The 22,149-nt window shown below is 37.6% G+C and overlaps 1 protein-coding gene, 1 long non-coding RNA gene and 1 pseudogene across 2 annotated transcripts; 2 read left to right on the top strand and 1 right to left on the bottom strand.

Annotated features, from left to right (window-relative positions):
* The first annotated feature begins 2,419 nt into the window (after nt 1–2,419).
* On the top strand, nt 2,420–6,324 carry LOC122974375 (annotated as a pseudogene).
* A 1,078-nt stretch (nt 6,325–7,402) lies between these two features.
* Nucleotides 7,403–16,293, top strand: LOC122974913 (ras-related protein ORAB-1). The gene is made up of 6 exons (XM_044343009.1): nt 7,403–7,596; nt 9,800–9,872; nt 10,010–10,105; nt 10,223–10,318; nt 12,610–12,741; nt 14,811–16,293. Exons 1-6 carry the CDS (start codon nt 7,583–7,585, stop codon nt 15,006–15,008), a joined length of 609 nt encoding a protein of 202 aa, XP_044198944.1. The 5' UTR covers nt 7,403–7,582; the 3' UTR covers nt 15,009–16,293.
* LOC122975012 lies at nt 15,956–18,842 on the bottom strand. The gene is made up of 2 exons (XR_006400537.1): nt 18,660–18,842; nt 15,956–17,837 (listed from the first exon to the last, which is right to left on the bottom strand). It is a non-coding gene; the product is annotated as an uncharacterized LOC122975012 (long non-coding RNA).
* Nucleotides 18,843–22,149: the final 3,307 nt, after the last annotated feature.

Raw genomic sequence — 22,149 nt, 5'->3', positions numbered from 1 at the left:
AACATGGGTCATACACTGTGTTTGGGAGAAACAAGTGAGATAAATATGATGAAGGTCACATGACAGACAAGAGTAGCTAAAACACCAGGCTGCTCCTCCCTCCAGGTCTTCATGTCACATCTCTAATACCTTAACATAACAATCTCCTTATTTAAAACAGAAAACTATATGTTCAGTTGAGGTACAATGGAGTGAAAAGCTGTCCATCATAGAGACCTAACAGCCTTCTGCATGTCTGACCACCTTTACATCACTTCCTGTTGCACTGCACTAATAACAAGAAGCTTCTCTGTGGGCCACTGACTGTTTATGACACAGAACGACCACTAGATGGAGCACAACACAAAGGAACAATGAGCCCAAAGTTACAGTACCGTTGCCAAGCAGCAAACTTGTTTCTAGACAGAAGCTGATTCCTTAAAAATCCCTGAAATAAATAGCCTTCTCAGGTGAAAAGTAGAATTAACTCATATTTTGTGGTCCTCTTTTTAGAAATATAAGTGTTGAGAGTAAAACATTAGACCAAATTAACTGATGTTAACATGTATATTTATACCACGTCTGGATTTTGTTGAAGATCATTACAGCCTGAGTGTGAAAACACTGCAACACACCTGCAACTTCTCTTTAATTAGATATAGAATTATTATTATCGAGGAAGCAGTAGTATAAGCGGCAGCAACATATATAAAAGTGTTTTATTTCACATTGTATTACATTACTTTTATCATTGTATAAAAAATAGGGCTGCAACTAATGATTACTTTCATTATCAATTAATCTGTTTATTTTTTTTGGTTTTTTTTTTTTTGACTAATCATTTGGTCTATAAAACATCAGAAAAAACAATGAAAAGGCTGATAGAATAACAATATTCTAGAGCACAAGGTGACGTCTTCAAATGACTTTGAACGACCCAAAGATATTCAATTTACTACAATATGAGACTAAAAAAAGCAGCACATTCTCACATTTGAAAACCTGGAGCCAGACAAAATTGGTGTTTTTGCTTAAACAGTACAAATAGTATGATACATCGTTGCAGCTCTAAAAAAAATTATATATTAGTTCTATATTGTTACTAGAGTTTTTTCTAGATTATATGCCACATCATGGTATTTTCTTCCATTTTCACTATATATTTAGCATTAGCATTACTGTAGTGTATATTACATATGCTGCACATATACTTAACATTATATACTTTAAATCATTATGTATATTGTATTCATTATTCATACTTATAAACCGACACACAACAGGAATTTTTTCACTTAAATGTTTGCACATTTCACTTATGCAGTCTATATTATGATGAATATATTTTGCATATTGTTATGACCACCACAAATCCTGGACGAGCCCCCACTTATGTTACAATCCAGCTCACTAGGGGGAAGGGGAATCAATGTAAAAACAGATGTTTTTGGTCTAACAGTTATCTATTACCGGGAAGGAAGGTAGTTTAAAGAAAACACATACACAAGAGGCAAACTACTGACTGAGGAAGAAGGGCCTGTGGATGCTGTTCAAATCAAAATGTTAATATGACCAAAAGAGGACCCCTAAATCAGAGCTAAAACTAACTAACACAAAGAAAACAATAAAAAATAATACCTCACATAATTAAGCTAAACAACAACTTTTCACGTCTTCCTCCAACTTGTCAGGTACAGTACCATCTTTGCTCCATGGTATTTCACAATAATCCTGTGAATAAGAAGGAGGAAAAAAACTCGGAGTTACAGTAAAAGGAGGAGCAACACTGGAAAGACAAGAAAGCTGCAACGTCACTCTCTAGAACTGAAACTTAAGGTTTGTCAGAGCGACAGCAGAGCTGCAGTCGAGTCTCTCCACTTCTGTCCAAATAAAAATTAAACTGAGTTCATCAAGTCATCACCAAACACTGGTGAGTACAACTGATCATATTTAATGTTTCAACAACCAGCTTTAACACAACAGACAGGAAGTTCCACTCTTTTATTTCATACTGACACTTGTGAAATTAGTAACAATATAACTAAAGATGTTTTTACACAGATTCAGTGAAACAACTTTAATTGTTTTTGAAACAGTCTCTCTGTGTCAGTTCTCAGGACTTTTGTAACTTGTAACTGAATCTCTGTGGTTTAGGGTTCAGCTTCACTCCAACCCTCGTGGTCTTATTACTATTTACTGACCACTTCCTACAGACACATTCCATTCTATTTCCTGTAGCTGTTTCACATTAAAAGCTCTCTACTAATAAGCAGCAGCTTTTATTGTGAAGCAGCTGGAGGTAATAAAAGGTGTTTGTCACCAAGTTAGCAGAGCTTTGTTAGCAGTGCTATTCTTTAATAACAGTTGATCTACACAACAAGATATGGACATATTCTGTGTTATGTTGTCAGTGGTTCATTTTAAAGATTGTATGGAAGAATAGTACAAGCAGAAACAGCCACAATGAACTGTTAGATAAAGAGCTGCAGATGACAGTCTCTTACTGTGTTTGTACAAACCAGCTCACATAAAACACGTCATCAAAGTAAACAACAACTTTAAACTCACCATGCAGCCTTGTGGATAACTGTTTGAGCTGCCAGCACGACTTCAATGATCACGATTGCTCACGACTCCGTTCACGTGTTCCCATCCCGATTGATAACAGGGAAAATATAATTCAATATTACTTTACCTAATATCACGTTATACTTAATACAACAATAATTATCCTTATTTGGTTTTTAACAAAGAATTGAAATGTAATTTAAAACAAAATATGTCTTTTGTTTTTCACACTCAGTGTGTAGATATGTCTGCTGCCAGCTGTCTGCGATCTGAAGATCAGTTTCTGTGCTGCATCTGTCTGGATGTGTTCACTGATCCAGTCACCACATCATGTGGACACAACTTCTGCAAAAACTGCATCAATGAACACTGGAACAGTAATGATCAGTACCTGTGTCCGATGTGTAACAAGGTTTTCAACACAAGACCTGAGCTTCACGTCAACACTTTCATCTCTGAGATGGTTTCTCAGTTCAGACAGGAAGCTCAACAGAAAGCCAGCAGCAGCAGCTCAGAGCAACAAGCTGCCAAACCAGAAGTTCTCTGTGACGTCTGTACTGGAACCAAACTGAAGGCCCTGAAGTCCTGTCTGGTGTGTCTGACCTCCTACTGTGAGACTCACCTGGAGCCTCATCTGACAAAGTCAGGCCTGAAAAGACATCAGCTGATGGACCCTGTGGAGAACCTGGAGGGCAGGATGTGTATGAAGCACAATAAACCTCTGGAGCTGTTCTGTAAGACCGACCAGACATATGTCTGCATGCTCTGCTCTATTTTAGACCACAAGACACATGATGTTGTTCCTCTGAAAGAAGAATATGAAGGAAAGAAGGCAGAGCTGGGGAAGACAGAGGCTGAAATTCAGCAGATGATCCAGAAGAGACGACTGAAGATTCAAGAGATCAAACATTCAGTTGGCCTCAGTAAGGAAGATGCAGACAGAGAGAAAGCAGAAGGTGTTCAGGTCTTCACCGCTCTGAAGGAGTCTGTTGAGAGAAGCCTGAATGAGCTCATTGCGACGATTGAAGAGAAGCAAAGAACGGCAGAGAAACAGGCTGAAGACTTCATCAAAGAGCTGGAACAGGAAATCTCTGAGCTGATGAAGAGAAACTCTGAGGTGAAGCAGTTCTCACGCTCTGAAGACCACCTCCACCTCCTCCAAAACTTCCTCCTCTGAAAGCTGCTCCACCCACCAAAGACTGGACAGAGGTCAGCGTCCGTCCACCATCATATGAGGGGACTGTGGTGAGAGCTGTGACTCAGCTGGAGGAGACGCTCAGTAAAGAGATGAAGAAGCTGTTTGAGGCTTTGCTGAAGAGGGTCCAGCAGTATGCAGTGAATGTGACTCTTGATCCTGATACAGCACATCGTAAACTCATCCTGTCTGATGATGGGAAACATGTAAACTATGGTAAAGTGAAGAAGAATCTCCCAAACAACCTAGAGAGATTTTCTAACTGCTGTTGTGTTTTAGGAAAGCAGAGTTTCTCTTCAGGTAGATTTTACTTTGAGGTTCAGGTTAAAGGGAAGACTAAATGGGATTTAGGAGTGGCCAGAGAGTCGATCGACAGGAAAGAAAACATCCCACTGCAGCCTCAGAATGGTTACTGGGCTATATGGTTGAGAAATGGAAATGAGTACAGTGCTCGTAATAACCTTCCAGTCCGTCTCTCTCTGAAGTCTCAGCCTCAGAAGGTGGGGGTGTTTGTGGATTATGAGGAGGGTCTGGTCTCCTTTTATGACGTAGATGCTGCAGCTCTTATCTGCTCCTTTACTGGCTGCTCCTTCACTGAGAAACTCTACCCATACTTCAGTCCCTGTAATAATAATGATGGTAAAAACTCCGCCCCTCTGATCATCTGTCCTGTCAATCAAACTGAGTAGAATAATCACCTATTTCATTCTTTCTTGTTTATTAAGAATTAACAAGAAATTTGTTTCAACTGCATTTTATTATATGTTTTCCATTAAAGTTCGGGTCTGTATATAAAATGAACCTATTTAAACTTCTGAACAAATACAACTTTGTTTTCAATTCTAGCAGAAATCACATTTAATTTTCTGGAGCCACGTCTCATTTTCTTCATTTCAGTGCAATGATCTGTCATACTCTGTCTTTTTTTCCCTGAAAAGAATAACCTTCATGGACAAAAAGTAGAATTAACTCACATTTTGTGATCCACATTTGAGAAATATTAGTCTTGAAAGAAAAATATTAGACCAGGTCGTCTGCTAAAATGGAGGTATATAGAGTGTGTACTATTTCTGGATTTGGCAACAGCTGTCATACATCACCAAAACAAACAAACTCTCATGTCAATTGAGCTTGAAAAGATTCTTCAATCAGCCTAATTGTAGTGGTTTCTTATTCTCATTGATTTGGTTCAAGGTTTTTCTTATTATGTCATATTAGTCTTTGGTTTATTCCCCTTTTTAATCACTGTTTTTCTATATTATCCTCTCCAACCTTGAAAAACACATGTGTCCAGAAGTGAGCTGAAATGTGTATTAAATGACATTCAGACTACTTCCATTGTATGTGAAGGCATAGATCCTAAAATTATGGGACCCTGGGTTTGTATATTTCACTCAGTGTAACAGCTGTAATAATGTGTTGGAACATGCTAAACTAGATACATGTGCTAAATTGCTTCTGAAAAATCAGGGCTCAAGAAGTTAAACTCGTCTAATCTCATCTAAACTAATTGGGAGAGAAACTGTCTGCAAGGGCACAAAAACATAATTGAATAGTTTAATAAAAAATTCTGAGGACTGAGCTCCCCGTGCACAGCCAGTACTTTCAGTCAGGTGCTGGTCGGTCGCCGGAACATATATGAGGTGAAAATCAAAATGAACCACCGCACACTGAGATGACTTTACTGTGACTTTATTAAGGCGTTTCGCCTGTAGCTTCTTCAGGTTCACTAAGCACAATTGCATGAGCACTTTTTCAGTATTTTTTCAAAGTGGACATTTTACAAAGGGCATGACAATAAAATAACATATTACAAAAAACATAACATGATAAATGTTACACAGAGTTACACCATTTTACATAATTAAACTTCATTACCTTCCATAAACAACTGACTGAATAGTATGAGCTAAATTTCCTTAGCACAATAGACTATAGATGATACAGCTCTCCCTCTACATCACTAAATGGGAAGGGTGAGTGCCAGGGGACCTAGTGGTTCATCTCTCCTTAAGAGTCCAAATAACCTGTGGAGAGAAATACAAATTAATATTTATATATCTCAGACAAAAACCCAAATCCTGTGTATCATAAAGTCCATAAGGTTCAATAGTGTTCAATTCATAAATTGAAAATGCCTCCCTTCTTAAGAGCTGGTTAATCAAATTACCACCTCTTGGATTAGGTCACACTCTTTCAATGCCAATAAATATAAGGAAAATAGCCAGCCCATGGTTTTTCTCCTTGTAGTGTCTGGAAATGGCATAATCCATATTTCCATTTCTAATGGCAGCCTTATGTTCAGCAACTCTCAGTTTGAGATGGAGTTTTGTTTGGCCTACATACATTAAGCCACATGGGCATTTCAAGATGTATATGACATGTGTAGAGAGACAGTTAATGAATTCTTTTATATCATATTTCCTTCCTGTATGACGGTGATTAAATGTCTTTGTATCAAATATGTTTGAACAGTGTGCACATTTTCCACATCTATAATTTCCATACATTTGTTGAGAAAGCCAATTAGTTTGTGCGGGTTCCTTATACATAGAACTGACAACAGTATCTCTGACACTTCTGCCTCTTTTGAAGCAAAAACGAGGTCTAGAGGATGATAAATGATTCCATCTTGGGTCACATCTAGGATTTTCCAGTGTTTGTTTATAATCTGCTTGACTTACATAGATGCCGTACAATATTCAGACACAAAAGTTACTCTGTTTTCAATGTCTTTAGGGAGAGGATTTAATAATTCTTCCCTATCCACACTGTTAGCGTTTTCAACAGAATATTTAAAAATATATGATGAATGCAACTCTGCAGCTCTGTGGAGCTCTTTAGCCTCTATCAGCTCATAGTTTTTGTGTTTTGCAGCACATTTTCTGTGGTTAAATTTCAACTCTTATCAACCCAGCTGCAGCAGACAGTTTTCAATAAACAAGCTCTGATAAACCCACTGTAGACTGGCAGACAAAATTAGGTGGTGAAGAAAGTGAAACATTTAGCTGCTAAAGAGTCAGATTTTTTTCTCAGGAGTTGGTGAGTTGGAGACCAAACCAGACCTTAAAGGAAATAAAATATAAGTAAAATTGAACTTCAGTGGACACAAATACAACTCCAAATGTATGATACTGTTGCTGTGTATCTGCTGGATGTGGGAGAATACTAATGCATCCCAAAATAAGTAAAAGTCCCTCCAAAAAAGAGTTAATTGAATAAGACAACAACAAAAGATAAGATAATAAAAGATAATACAAGCAATAAAAATAATAATCAAAATTAAGTTATAAAATATTACTCAAAGATATTATAATAAAACAGTAAAATGTAAAATAGAGTAAAATAAATAATAGTGATGGTAGTAAATAAATGAGATACATAATAATAAAACCACACAATTGTAAAACACAAAAGCCATTAAATGTTTTTTGTGTCTACGTTTAAAAATATCAGCTTAATAGAGAGACTGCATGGTTCTTATTTAGCATATGACAGTTTCACTCAGATACATTAAGTTAATATAAAATAAATATAGTTCCACTTTTCACAATAGAAATCATAAAATCTGTTCCTCTGCGCTGTGTAAACGCCCAATGCTACAAGACTTCATTACCCATGATTCCTTTTCTCTGGTATTTCCGGGTAGGTAGTGCTTGACAGCCATATTTGATTCGATTATGCTGTTCTGGCTGCGACAACCAGTTTAGCCAGTTCTTGACAAAAAACAAAAAACAGAAAACGGTGTACTCTCTTCAGTACGAGGCGATCTTTAAGGTTAACCTACGACGAAGTCTAGCTGCATCCATAGTAACAACCGTTTATAACCCGTAGTCAACGATGAATCCTGAATAGTAAGTGTTTCTTTTCACACCGATGATGAGCTGTCAGCTTAGCCGCAGCTAGCCGGGGGAAGCTAAGCTGAACTAAGCTAAGCTAACGTTAAATACAAAATGAACGTCAGCTGCTTTGTCTCCTGTGCTAAGCTAGTTCACTGAGGGCTGTATACGCACTATCAAGTGACAGCGTTGTTGTTTATCGCGTTACTCGTGTTTGTTGACATTTTCTGTTTAATATAACACAGTTTTAACTGATTAATTATCTGCGCTTCGTCAGCGACGTTTGTTAGCTGACTTACAGTGACTTAAATGGAAGTAGCATTAGCAGCTAGTAGGCTAACTGGATAGCTACGTAGCGTTACACTCTTCGAGGATTTTTGTTATTGAGCTCAGTCAGATACACAAGTGACAGATTCTTATTTCAGGACACAGTCTGCTCAGTAAACATGAATAGAATGTGTTAATCGATCGTTTCGATTTTAACGGTAATTTGGGTGTAATTTATCCGCCGCAAACAGGAAGTTACATTTGCTCGTGATGTGGAGTTAGTTAAGTAACGTCAGTCTCTGTGTTAGTATACCACAGAGCTGCAAATAACCTATATTCTTTATCATGGATCAATCTGGTGATTATCGTGTTATTATCGATTAACTGGTTATTCCTAAACTCTATAAAATGTGAGATAATGGTGAAATGCATATTTCAGTCTAACAGAGCCAAAGGTGACGTCCTCAAACTGCTTGTTTACTCCAACCAAAACAATCTAAAACCCTAAAAATACTCAGTTTAGGGCTTCAACTAACCACTGTTTTCATTGTGGATTGATCTATTGATTGTTATTTTTTAAATAATAGATTAATTGTTTAGTATATTAATGTATTATAAGGCTGCAATTAGTGATTATTTTCATAATCGAGATATCTGTCCGTTGTTTTCTCGATTAACCGTTTAGTCGCTATAAAATGTCCATAATTGGTGAAAAATGTAGATCACTATTTCCCAAAACCCAAAGTGACGTCAACAAAAATGTCTTGTTTTGTCAGTTTACGATGATAAAAAACAAAGAAAAGCAGCAAATACTCACGTTTAAGAAGCTGGAATCACATCATGTTTTGTATTTTTCTTGATAAATGACTTAAACTATTATACTTTGATAATTAAAAAAACAATCGACCAAATGTATCTTCACTACTACACTACTGGGCTTGGTAAATTGCACAGCTGTTAATAATAAAGTTATAATTACCAACTAGTTTGCAATTATTGATTACTTGACAGATTTGTATGAATTTGGTAATCATGTTATTACACTATTATTCAATGTTGAAACAAGTAGTTTAGCGAGTGAGCGATCCACAGAAGATTTATTTTCAACAACTCTGATAATCTGTGCTGTAATCTTTTAAGTCATTTATCAAGCAAACCTGCCAATCATCATTACCTGGTGTTTATATGAGGATTTGCTGCTTTTCTGTTCATTGTAAACTTAATATTTTGGCGTTTGGTTGTACAAAACACAACATTTGAAACTCTGTGGAAATGTGATTTTCTCTTTTTTTCTGGCATTTTAAATACCAAAAACTAAATCTAAAAAAAAAAAAAAACCATATAGTATAAAATAATTACTGATATAAGTAACCATGACTGTGTTATAAGATAAGATAAGACTTTATTGATCCCCAGAGGGGAAATTTGCATGTTACAGCAGTGCAGGAAACAGATAAGAACTGGGAGTAATAATTACAAATGAATAAGTTAATGGAATTCAATCTATATACATGATATACATTATATGCGTTTCAATACTTAGGCTATATACATGACCTGACTTGTGGATTATAAAAATAAAAAAAATGTGCAGAAGTAAAGCTTCTGGTAGATGATTATTGTGCTTTATGTTGATGCCAATATGACATTTCAGAGTTTCGGTTCCCACCTTTTTCAGTACTTTACATTGCCGAGCATGAGCACATTTTGTTAATATACTAATAACTGCACAGTAAATAAAGCCAAAATGATCCAATTATTCTTTATACAAGTCAGACTTCAAAGAAAATAGTGATAAGATTCAAATTAAGTTAATTGACTCGTTGTTTTCGCTTGTCAAAAGCATCGTAACCTGTCAGTCTTTACAAGCCTTATGTTGATGATGTGATGTTGTTCTTTACAGGTGATGAGAAAAAATCAATGTTTTTTTTTCCCTCCTCTTTCCTCACAGTGACTATTTATTCAAACTGCTCCTGATCGGCGATTCTGGTGTCGGAAAGTCTTGTCTCCTTCTCCGGTTTGCAGTAAGTGTCTGTTTTTTAACCCTCCGTTACATAACAGGCTTTAATTTCTTTTTTCCCTGTCAGCAGTGTGATTGTTGATTACCCCGCAGGTATCATATCTACCGCTCAGACTCACCTGTGTGTTTGTTCTGTCCTAGGATGACACGTACACAGAGAGCTATATCAGTACCATCGGCGTGGACTTCAAGATCAGGACCATCGAGTTGGACGGAAAGACCATAAAACTTCAGATTGTAAGGACAGCGTAGCGTAATAGGACTGTAAACAGATAGGAAGTGATAAGTAGTGATTCACTTTAGCTTGTTTCTTGTGCCAGTTTGGACTGATGGGCTCTGCTTTCTCTTTCGCAGTGGGACACAGCTGGTCAGGAACGGTTCCGCACCATCACATCCAGTTACTACAGAGGAGCTCACGGCATCATAGTCGTTTACGATGTGACAGATCAGGTCAGTGTCGCTCGAGGACGGACGGATTTTGTTTTTATCTACAGTAAAAGACGGAATTTCCCTTCATAGTGGGGCAAATTCCATCCCTAAAATCCTATTAACACCCAGTCATCAATCAGTCACAATAATAGTAATGATGCTTCAAAATGTTTTCATAAGAGAAGACAATATTTAATATATGTAACATTAGGTGTTACCGCAGCACAAGAAACACAAGATCACATACAGCAAAAGATAAAAACTGAACAAAAGAAAACATTGGTGCTAAGAGAAACTACATTCTTTTTTTTCCTTCATGAATCACTATTATGCAACATGTCTGATGATTAGTTGTCACTATTGCACATTAAACACTTGAAACATGATTAAACTGGGGCTGTAAACCCAGTATGTCACTGTCAACTAAATCAAATAATGTCTTAATAAAGTATAAACTTGAATACTTTATTGCCATTTCAACAAGTTGATTGGAATTTGATGCAGTGCAGCTCAAATACAAGTTCATGCATACACATATAATTTCTTCCATATCCAAAAATGATTAAAAAAGTACGCAAATAAACGGTAAAAGGCAATAGGGGGAAAAAAGGATTAAAACAGAAAGCTGTGATATGAGAGAGATAGATACAGTACAATACTCATAAGCAGAAAAACAAACAACCTGTAGTGTATTTTCATCATATTTCTGATCAAAACGACAAAGTGAGGTTTTAACTAACTCCTGATGGTGGTTCAAAAGATGTTTGTCATTATTAATATTATATTCTATAAATATTTTAACCTAATAGATACTGTAGTTTTGATGGAAATGTAGATACTTCTGAGGTAGAAAAATGTTTGACATTTTCGATTAGGTTGATAAAGAGTAGTGAGTAATCTTTCATGTGCAGGTGCTGAGACCAAAAAAACTGCAGATACTTTTCAAAAGTATTTTGGAAACAGTACATTGTTTAGCAAAAAGTGCTTTTTATAAACCCAATAAAGAAAACTACATATATAAGGGAGTATTATACAGTGTTGAGAGTCGATGAATGAATGAATTGTGTCCAAAATATGTACTGAGTGTTTTACAGTGTAAAAATATATAACATAACAGTAACATGGCGGCACAAGAGAAAATAAGCATGTCAGTGCTCTCTGATGGACAAACTATTATATAAGACACTGTTTCTAAATTACAGCAAACATTTCCCATTATAGTATTTCTGTACTGCAATTTCTTGATAATTGTTGGCTTTCATATAAGCTGATTTGTCAGTGTGGTACCAGTGGTATTAATTTTTGGACATATTGTCCAACACTACGCACACTCGGGGAAACCTGCAGAAGATAAGATGGTTAAATGTAAATGTTGCTTTGCACCAGCTGTGTGTAAATTGACGGGATCTATTTGGCATCATAGCACATCGTAGTAAGCTCATATGCTGTGTTGTAAAATGGCAGCAGTTAATGAAAAAATGATGCTGTGTGGCAGAAAAACTGCTGTTTTTCCAACAGTGAGATCTGAGACGTTTTATGATTTACACACGTACCCTAGAGATGTGTGTTAATATTTCGTTGTTACTTAGAATCATGTTGTAACTTATCTCTGTGATGCAACATCTTTCTGATCTGTGCAGCTCTTCTGTAATTTACCGCTGGCTTTAATGACTCCGTAGCATTTAGATATCTTGAAAACGCCAGTAAGCTTTATGCTACATTCAGTGAGTGCGTCCCTCACTTTTTGTCTTTGCCTACTGCATGTATGCAAATCAAATGATAGACTGTAAAGCATATGTATGCAAAACCATGTATAATAATTCATTGTGCGAATAGCAGTGATTTGCATCTGACGCATCAATGTCGCAGAAGCGGTGCTCGAAAAATTCATCCAGGGTTGGCAGGTCTGGTTTATATGATGGCTGGGGTTATCTAGTCACCCCAAATGCCTTTTGATTGGATAAATATATGTATATGACAACATTTTACAGGGAGAGCAAAGAGGGATTTATACATAAAAACCCTAAAAAGTGACATGTACTTACATATATTTGGTATATAACAAGAGATAAGTGGATAAATAACACTTATCAAAATATATATATTATATATTTATATATATATATATATATATATAATCAATTATATGTTCAAAGTAGAAAACTCTAAAGCTCACAGATGCGTAGCAGCCTCAGCATGTTCTCTGTCTGTTTTCTTATGTTTTGATGCAGACTGGTTGTCATGGCGGTAAACGTGTGAATGTCTTCAGTGTTTGTATTGATGTTTGTTGTCTTTCTGCCTCCCGTACTCAGGAGTCCTTCAACAACGTCAAACAGTGGCTACAGGAGATCGACCGCTACGCCAGCGAGAACGTCAACAAGCTGTTAGTAGGCAACAAGTGTGACCTCACAACGAAGAAGGTTGTGGATTATACCACAGCTAAGGTAAGCGGACGGCATGTTAGTCCTGATTCTGTGGCTAAGAGAGCAGTTGTGGTGGAGCGTGCTAGAGAGTGAATGAAGAGAGGGAGTGGTGGCAGCGAGGAAGCAGGTGAATCTGATCAAACACGTTATTTTCTGATTGCTTCACAACGGTTATGTTCTAGAGAACAAACAAACACGCCCATACCCACCCCACACATGTCCGCACAACCCTGCAGAGGTGTGCCGCAACGCCTGACTAGATCTGAATGCGGCTTTAGAAGTTCATTAGTATGAGTTGTTTCGTATCAGGAATTAAAAGTCTGAACCAAATGTGGCATCATTTGGGTCTGTCTCCACTGGTAACACCTGCGGGGGGGTTTTTCTGGCTCAAAATGAGGTAAAGGTGGCACCTCAACCATAACCTACTGAACCGTATTTCTATTTTTTCGTACAGAAAAATAGATTCAAACATACAGAGTTCAAAGACAGACATGAGAAGTCCAACCAGGCTTCAACAATTAGAAAGTAATTCTATACATCCAAATTATTTTCAGGATCAAACTTTCACCATTTTCAGGTTTGAAAGGTGGCTGTAAAAAGTTTGCACAGAATTCCAACTTGGTTGGACTGAATTCATGTTAGTTAAACTGGATTCCAGCAGTGACTGGTTTTGTTGGTGGGAAGAAAAGTATCATAATGTTCATAGGAACTGCAGTTTATGCTTCAATCTTAATCCTTGCACGTGTTTTATATTTTTAGCAGCCATGACAAGCTCTGGTCTCAGTTGGTCAAACTCTTCATTTTCCACTACGGACAGTACCTTGATGTAGGGCGGGGCTTGCAGGGATGACCGCCGCTGATTGGTCAAACACACATAGTGCAGCTGCTTCAACTTGTGTACTGCTTCATTCATAAAACAAGGAAGTACTCTAATATCAATGTAGGAGCAGTCTAGGACAGGGGGAGGACATTTCTCTTCTTTGATAACGTTAAAAGTAAAGTAAGGTGTGGTTTGTTTGTTTAAAAAAAAAAAAGAGAGGCGGCGGTCGAGGGAGGAGAGGGAGTGGTGGTTGATGATTAGCACTCAGCTGATCATTTACTGCAGAGACAGACGCTCTTAGTTTCACTTTCATTTTCCTCCTCTGTATTTTTCCTTTTCATTCATTCATCATGTCCAACTAATGCAGCAGTAAATACAAACAACAACAGGACAAATCTGTGTTTTCCTCATGTGGGATTGCTGCGTTTCAAGCACGGTGGCCATTTTTAACTGAGCGAGCAAAAGAGAAACACAGCGCAGTGGTCCAGCAAGGAGAGAGGAGCAGCAGCAGTTCACTGATTTCTCATTCACTGAGAAATCAGTGAATGAGAGAAATGACTGACCAATCAGTGGTCTGCAGTGTTTTCATGTCACCTTTTAGTATCAGCTCAGCTCACTTGGAACCTAGACGGAGGTGATACCAAAAAAGTAGGTAACAGAAACCAGGTAGAATCCACTTGATCCACTGTTCATATGGACACCTGACTGCTGGTTTAAGACACACTTGAAAAATTGTGAACCTGCCCTTTAAGTGGAAACAAGAGGGTAAAACTGCATATTTAGGGGTTCAAATTTGACTTTTTGTCAGATTAAGTTGCAGATGAGAAAAGTTGAGGTAACTTTTAACATAATTTTTGAATTTTTACATTATTTTTTTAGGCTTACGGTTGATTCATTAATGTTTAGAACTTAATTAAACTATTTACAGGACCAGTTAAAAGTTTGGACACTTCCTCATTCAAAGGAAGGGAAACGTGTGTCGAGCATGAAAGTTCACTTCATCTTAGAAACAGTAGTTTGCCAAAAAAAAAAACACTTAACTCAAGGACCACTTACTAGCTTTCAATCACATCTCATGCCCACGATCTTCCTCTGTGAACGGAGTTTGCTCAGTTTAAAAACTGCACATATTCCATCCTCTGAGAGAGATGAAAGCTCTGGAAAAAAAGCTAGTAAGTGAACCTTGAGTTAAGTTTTTTGGGGGGACTTGATGTTGCAATTACACCAAAAGTTAGATTTTTTTTTTTAAAATCCTTCTTTCACTCACCAGGAATTTGCAGACAACTTGGGGATCCCGTTCCTGGAGACTAGCGCCAAGAGTGCCACCAACGTGGAGCAAGCCTTCATGACTATGGCGGCTGAGATCAAGAAGAGGATGGGCCCCGGGGCCACGGCCGGCGCCTCGGAGAAGTCCAACGTCAAGATCCAGAGCAAGCCAGTCAACACCTCGTCCGGAGGCTGCTGCTGAGACCCGAAAACCCGCCACGACCTGAATCCACCCCGAGCCCACGACCAGTCTCAATGTTACCATGCTCCACAGGGAAAGAAAAGAGAGAGAGAGAGAGAGAGAGAGAGAGAGGGAGAGAGGGAGGGAGGGGGGGGGGGGGAGACAGATGAGGAAGACTTTGAGTGGACTGGTTTGTAATCACGTGCGCGCAACTACAACACCAGATTCCCACCAAAACCATTTCAAAGTCATCAAAGTCAGCAATAGGACGGTAAGCCCACCCATAACCCACAGAACACACCGGGCTTCTTTTCTTTTTGTTTGTTTCTTTCTTACTCTATCAAAAACACACTCATACTGGAAAAAAACAAACAAACATGTAAACAATTTTTAACAGTCGTGTGAAGTTAACCAATGAAAGAAAACAAAGCTTTTTTTTTTTCTTCTTCTTTTTGTTTTCCCTTATTTTTTGATTTTGTTAAACGAGTCACTTTTCTAAAAAAAAAAAAGAAAAAAACACACACACACACAAGTTGTCTTTTATTTAGCTGTGGATAAACAACAGCATGAGTCTGGCCCCCCCCCCCTTTGAATCTCCTCACATATTATCAATTAGTAAGCACTTCAAATGAAGCACATGCTTAAACCAGCATCATGCATGTTAGAACTGATCACATGCTCTCTCGGCGCATCCGGAACGCGGTCATGAAACGAGGAAACGCTCCGATAACGTCACCTGCTCCAACTTCACAGTGTCGCCCCCCCCACCCCCCCTTAAAAAAAAAACGATGTGCCAGTGCCTTTGTGGCAGGAGTTTTTTTTTTTTTTCATGACGTGTATGCCTTCGGTGCTCTTGTGTTGTCGGCATACTCTCCCCGCGGTATGCCCTCAGTCGTGACTTCTTAAAGAACCCACTTTGTATGATAGCAGTTAACATTCCTGTATATATATATATTTGGCTCTGTGTGTGTGCTCTGCTGGTATTCATGATACAATAAGCATGTGCTACATTGGGAGACGTAACGTCAGCCGTGTGTTTCTCTGCTAATGTTTCTCAACCAACAGCACAACCACGACAAGAGAAATGAAAATCACCATCATCCCAGCTCGAGAATAATCTATAAACTGTATATATTTATACATAAATGTAAGAAGTGATTTGCAAAATTGTGTAGAGAAGCAAGTGAAGCGAATGACATGATAAATAGCTGGAATTAGTAATCTCGGCACGTGATTTGTGGCTGCGGACATGACATTTTTGTGGCACAATGTCTACTATTAAAACAATGAAGGAGATCTTTGATAACCGTTGGTCTTGCTGGTGTGTTATTTTCTTTCTTCACACTTGTTCTCGGCTTCAGTTCGAGCTTTGTTTCAGTCTTTTTTCTTTTTTTTTCCCCTTAAGCTGTGAGGAATGATGATCTTTGGCCTACATTTCTCAGGCTGCTGTTTGACACAGCGGCTTGGACTTATACTGGGCCTTTGACTTGACTATACGGTCGTTATTCCCAGTTTTTAAAGGGAAAAATACACTCTAAAGTTATGTCTTAAAAGTGGAAAAGTTGAAATTAATTTCCTCTAAAGATATTTTCCTCTTACCTGCCGTAGTTTTTAATGTCATAAAAGGTTTTTGTGTGTGTTTGCGGGCTGTCAGGAGACGTTTTACATCTGTAAACTACAAGTGAGAGTGGCGTGATGGTGGATTGAGCTGCAGGAAGCTGTTTAATCCTATTTCGTGGAGTTTCAGTCAGCAGCATTGTACCTGCAGCAAACACTCAGTAGTGCAGCTACAGGAGCTAATTGTTTAATCAATCCATCCATTTTCTCACATTTATCTGGACCTGGGTCACGTTAATTAAATTAATTATATCATTAGGAATTATGGTTATAGTGCTGTGAAAGTACTGAAAAAAAATGATATAATAGTAAATAATTCTAGACCACATCGTCCCTACTGGCTTTCTATTATCTTTCTATTATACTATCATACGTCGACTGGTATTGTGGCTTTCTATGTGGTAAAAAAGACTTAAATTTAACCCTGAACCCTGCAGGAAAGACAATCAGAGGTGCACAAAAGACAAAATGAAGATTAAAAATTACATCATGGATACATTATGGTTTATTTTGTGCACCTGTATGTGTGAGACATCATATGTTTCAAAGAGTACAGTATGTATAAGACAACATCACATTTTTCTCATATTTTCATTTAGTTTCTGATATTAAATTTGGAGAGGTATGGAAGTTAAAAGGTGCCAAAACACACTCGCAAAACATAATTGGAAAAATTAAGATTTCTTCAATATTTTGCAGCTCTCTTTTTATTTTAGGGAAGCGATTATTAATAATGTCTAATAATCACTAAGTCAGGATTCTTTGTGTTAACATACAGTACAACAATACATGAATAAAGGTAGAATCTGTTGTTTGAAAAAAGTAAAAAACAGAACCAGTTCTGCACACCGCAGCTTTTATACGGATTGTGTGAATTATAGATTAATTGATCTCAGTTATTTGGCACAAATACTCATCAGAAGGTACCAGAGACACATCTGCTTACCATCATATTGGTATATCGTCGTATCGTCGTTAAGTTATCAGCAGGTGAAGGCACTTCCTGACTCACACGTTAAACAGTCCAAATCACACAAACACTGCTGCTGCTGACTCTGTTGCCTTTATTTAATTTATTCTCACTTTTAACAAACAAAATTTTTAAAAAAACAACATTTTTTAGTCTAACATGAGGTAGAAGACTGTAGTGATGCTCCGTTCGACCCACGTTTCCAACATGCTGAAGAATCCCAGACTCAGTCCTACAACCTTCCTTCTATCACAGCTGATCCTCTGATTAAACACAATCAATCCAAGAAGAACTCCTCAAAATATTAAGTTGACATCAATTCATAAGTCAGAAGAAAAAAAAAATTACTTATCATGTGTGTATGAAGCACTTATCACTTCAATAAATCTGCAAATTGTGAAAATATAATTTGCAACCAACACAAAAAAAACGGCTCCAACAATTGAATATCTGACATTTTGCTCCTTGATATTTTTAGTATGAAACTTTTAAATATTTAGTTTTCAGCCTCTGAATCTGCAGTTTTTTTTTCTTTTACCTTCAACAATAATACTTTACATTTGATCCTACATATTTGTTCATTATGTGAAAATTAAATAAAACCAACAAATATCAAGTGTTTCCAACTTCATCACACACAAGTGGACACTTGACTACTCACAACCACCATAAATAAGTCTTGTTACTGGGACGGACCGCCACTCTTGGACCCAAGGTTTGACTCAGACTGCTGGATATTAGCTGAAGGAGATCAATTTACTGCCAATATGGAGAGAAGGAGCGATTAAAGCGACCCGTAACTCTTTCAGTTTACATTTGACATGTGAGTACATATATATATATATATATATATATATATATATATATATATATATATATATATATATATATATACACAGTATATGAATAAAACGTGAAAAAATATGAAGCTGTCCTTTAAGGGCTAGGGCTTTAAATATACCTTCCTCATCCTCTTACTCCAGAGATTAGCAACAAAATAGGCCTCAGTGCGTCTCAGCCGTCCCATATTAACACAAATGCAAAGTTCAGACCATGTAAGACAAAACAAAACATGTCAAACTCACCTCAATGTGTGACGTGAAGTTACAGCCGCTCACCACCAGAGGGCAGTGTCGCAGCAGCAGCTGATGATTCTGCTCTTACATCCTCTTCACAAATCTCAAATATGTGTATACAGACTAATATGAAAGCCTCCCTCCACTCAAAAACATGTATTTATTTACTTCTTTTTGCAGAATAACGTGTGTGCAGAGTTTGTTTTCATTCATCTGCTGAAGGAGGAAAGTTTCTCTGAACTCACCTTAAATCTCACGTGAACCTACGAGCAGGATTTATGACATCACAGCTAGTTTGGAGCCAGTCGTGGTCCAGTATTCAACTAGTAGGAGACATCTTGTGTCCAGCAGTTCAACTTTTTAAATTAATAATATATATTTATATATTATATATATTAAATATATATTTATATATTTAATTTATAGATTGTGTATTTTTACATGGAGGGGGAGATGTCATTCTAGTTTTTAACAGGGTTATTTATCTGTTTTTGTGGAAAACACAAGTTATTACTGAAAGCAGAGAGTTTTATAGTCTTAAAACACGTTTGCAACTTACAACTATTTCCATTATTTTCTCGATTCATTGATTAATTATTGTCTTTAAAATGTCAGAAAACAGTGCAAGCTGACGTACTCAAAATGCTTGTTTTATTTTAACAGTCCAACATCCAAAGATATTCAGTTTACTATCATATATAACAAAGAAAAGCATGAAATACTCACTTTTAAGAATACTTGGTATTTTTGCTTAAAAAATAACTAAAATGATTCATCAGTCATCAGAATAGTCGCCAGTTAATTTTCTGTCAATCAACTAATCGTTGCAGCTCTACAGTGATGTAGGAGACATCTTGCATCCAGCAATTAAACTGGAGGAGATCTGTTTTTAAAGAACTTTTAAATACGTCATTTAACTTTTTGTGGAAAACCGAATCAGAAACCAATTATTATTCAAAGCAGAGTATGTTTATATGTCTTTAAACACTTCTGCGCCTCCTGGTCTCCACATGACGGAGGCGGTATGCTGAGGACTGCAGTCTCTCTAAACACAAGAACCACAATCAGTTCAGCTACCCCCCCAGCTTTCAGTCACATCACATGGTTTTCATCAGCAGATGGAATTTGCTCTGTTGCTGATGTTGTCGCTCAGCAATTATTCTGATTTCATACACAATACTCATCCTCATCTCTGCCGATTAAGACCATGTGATATGAGTTAATGAAATTATAACAGCTACTGAGCTCACATTTCAACAAATCATCCGTCCAGTCCATCTGCTGATGAAGACAGTGTGATTGGGTTGAAAGCTCTGCCTTGGAGGCGAGTCTGAGATGGAAGATAAGCAGCATCCAGTGAACCAGACACAGACGGTGACTTGTTGTGTTTTCATGTTTTCATTAAATATTGTGACCATCCGCACTTGTCGTGGATCTTTTTATCTGTAATAATCTTGTAATAAAAGGTTTTATTTTCATCTGCACAGAGCAACTAAAATGTGAAGAGTTTAAACAGTAAAAAAAGATCATTAAAAGTGGGACTGCAACTAAGGATTATTTCCATTATCGATTTATCTTCCCATCACATTCTCAATTAATCGTTTTGCCTAAAAAAAAAAAAAGCCAGAAAATTGTGAACAATGCCTGTTCAGCTCATGGTGACATCAACAGTTCAAAGACATTCAGTTTACTGTCATGACTGACAAAGAAAAGCTTCAAATCATCACATCTGAGAAGCTCAAACGAGTAAACATTTGCTTTTTTTGCTTAAAAATCTATTAAAACATTTAATGAATTACCAAAATAGTTGCTGATTCATTTTCTGTCGACTAATCAAGTAATCTATGAAGCAAATTAAAAGTATAAAATGGTGTTTGCACTTTAAAACAGTAAGTGACAGTATGTATAGTTGCAGCCAGTGCAGATCAAAGTGTTGAGAAGTTTGATGACCTGGAGGTGGAAACTAATTCTGTAATATGCTAATGCTCCGGTCGATTATACATCTTCATGTCTGGGATAAAAAAAAATGTCTTGTAGTGTGAGATTTTCAGTCTCTGGTTTAGTGAATCAGTCACACAGTGTTTCATAAACAGGGTTTTCTGTGTGAACGTGTCTTCCTCCTTTTACTAGATCACTCTGATTATGTTAAACAAGCGTAAAAGTTGTTTTAAAAAGGAAAGAGACAGGGAGTATGAGGTCGGTCCTGTGTGGTTTCTTCTCTCTGCCCTCCCTGGTCTGAGGCTGAACCCCTGATTTGTTTTCAGCTGCAAAACAAAACCCAGAGTGAGCGAGTGTGCAGACAGAGAGAGAGAGAGAGATGTTTTGGTGCGAGCTACTGAAGGAATGGGAGGGAGCAGTGGAGTAGCTGGGTCTGTTTTCCGGCTTTGCTTGTAGCTGGTTGCCGGGTGATGATGACAGGGATGGAGTGTGGAGCGGGGTGGGGGGGGGGGGACTGGACCATCTGTGACAGCTGCAGAGGCTGCAGCCTTTCACCCCGCTGCTGCAGGGAGGGAGGAGGGGAGGGAGGTGAGTCCATGTGTGAAGTTCTGTCTCACAGTCGGTCTGCTGACCAGCTGATCTGTCTGATGGCTCGCTGTAAAGAAACAGACCTGCAGTGTCACACAGCTGTCAGCGTGAACTGACGCCCGCACACACACACACACACACACACTCCTGTTTCCATCACCTCACATTAAATTTCTGGAGACTTACCTTAACCTTAAACCAAGACTACACCCTAAAATGTAATGATTTACTTTATGGGGACTTGCTTTTTGTCCCCAAAATGTAGGCGAGTCCCTACATGTGACTGTAAACATATATACTACTGCAACCATCTGAATACAATTACTGCACATTTAATCATGTTTAATTTCCACTATATTTAATCATTCTGAATCTCACCATGTAACTTTTAACTGAGAGAACTTTAGCCTGATTATACACTAAAGTACTATTATTGCAACAGAAGGGTTCATGGAGTGTTAACTGTTTGGAAAGGCCGAGGCTAAATGGACGTGTCAGAGGATAGCAAGACTGCCACAGAAAGAAAAAGACCAGTTGAAGAAGTGTGAAAAAGTGTTGATTGTCCAGCTCTCAGCAGGTGTGCGAAGGCAGAAGTGCCTCCAGGAAAGAAACATGAGAAGTAACAAACAATGGGCTAGCTATTGAATTTTAATTGCTTCTTCGAGTGAAGTAACGCTTTATTGCTTTTATGATAGTGACTCTATATCTGTTTGTTCCACTTTGCCTTTTCACTATTTGTCTAACATTTAACACAGAGTCCGCATGCACACGTAATGCTCTGAGTTTTATTAAAGTGTGACAATATTTTAAGAGATTTTTGTCTCATTTGTCAGAGTGGCATTGCAAAATTGTCACGACAGTCCCCACAACGTGAGAAATACAAGTACACACATACTTTGTCACTCATTTCCCCGAGACTGACCCTAACCCTAAACTTACCTTAACCTTAAACCCTCACCGTAAACGTAATGAT

This window comes from Thunnus albacares, chromosome 3, assembly GCF_914725855.1.
Source record: "Thunnus albacares chromosome 3, fThuAlb1.1, whole genome shotgun sequence".
NCBI classification, from domain to species: Eukaryota; Metazoa; Chordata; class Actinopteri; order Scombriformes; family Scombridae; genus Thunnus; species Thunnus albacares.
Note: the sequence above shows the minus strand (reverse complement) of the source record. Positions and strands in the feature narration are given on the sequence as shown.

Excerpts from the sequence above, each read along its gene's own strand:
- LOC122974913 (XM_044343009.1), top strand. Across the intron at positions 10,106-10,222 it reads AGACCATAAAACTTCAGATT|TGGGACACAGCTGGTCAGGA; the intron begins GTAAGGACAGCG and ends TCTCTTTCGCAG. Across the intron at positions 12,742-14,810 it reads TGGATTATACCACAGCTAAG|GAATTTGCAGACAACTTGGG; the intron begins GTAAGCGGACGG and ends TTCACTCACCAG.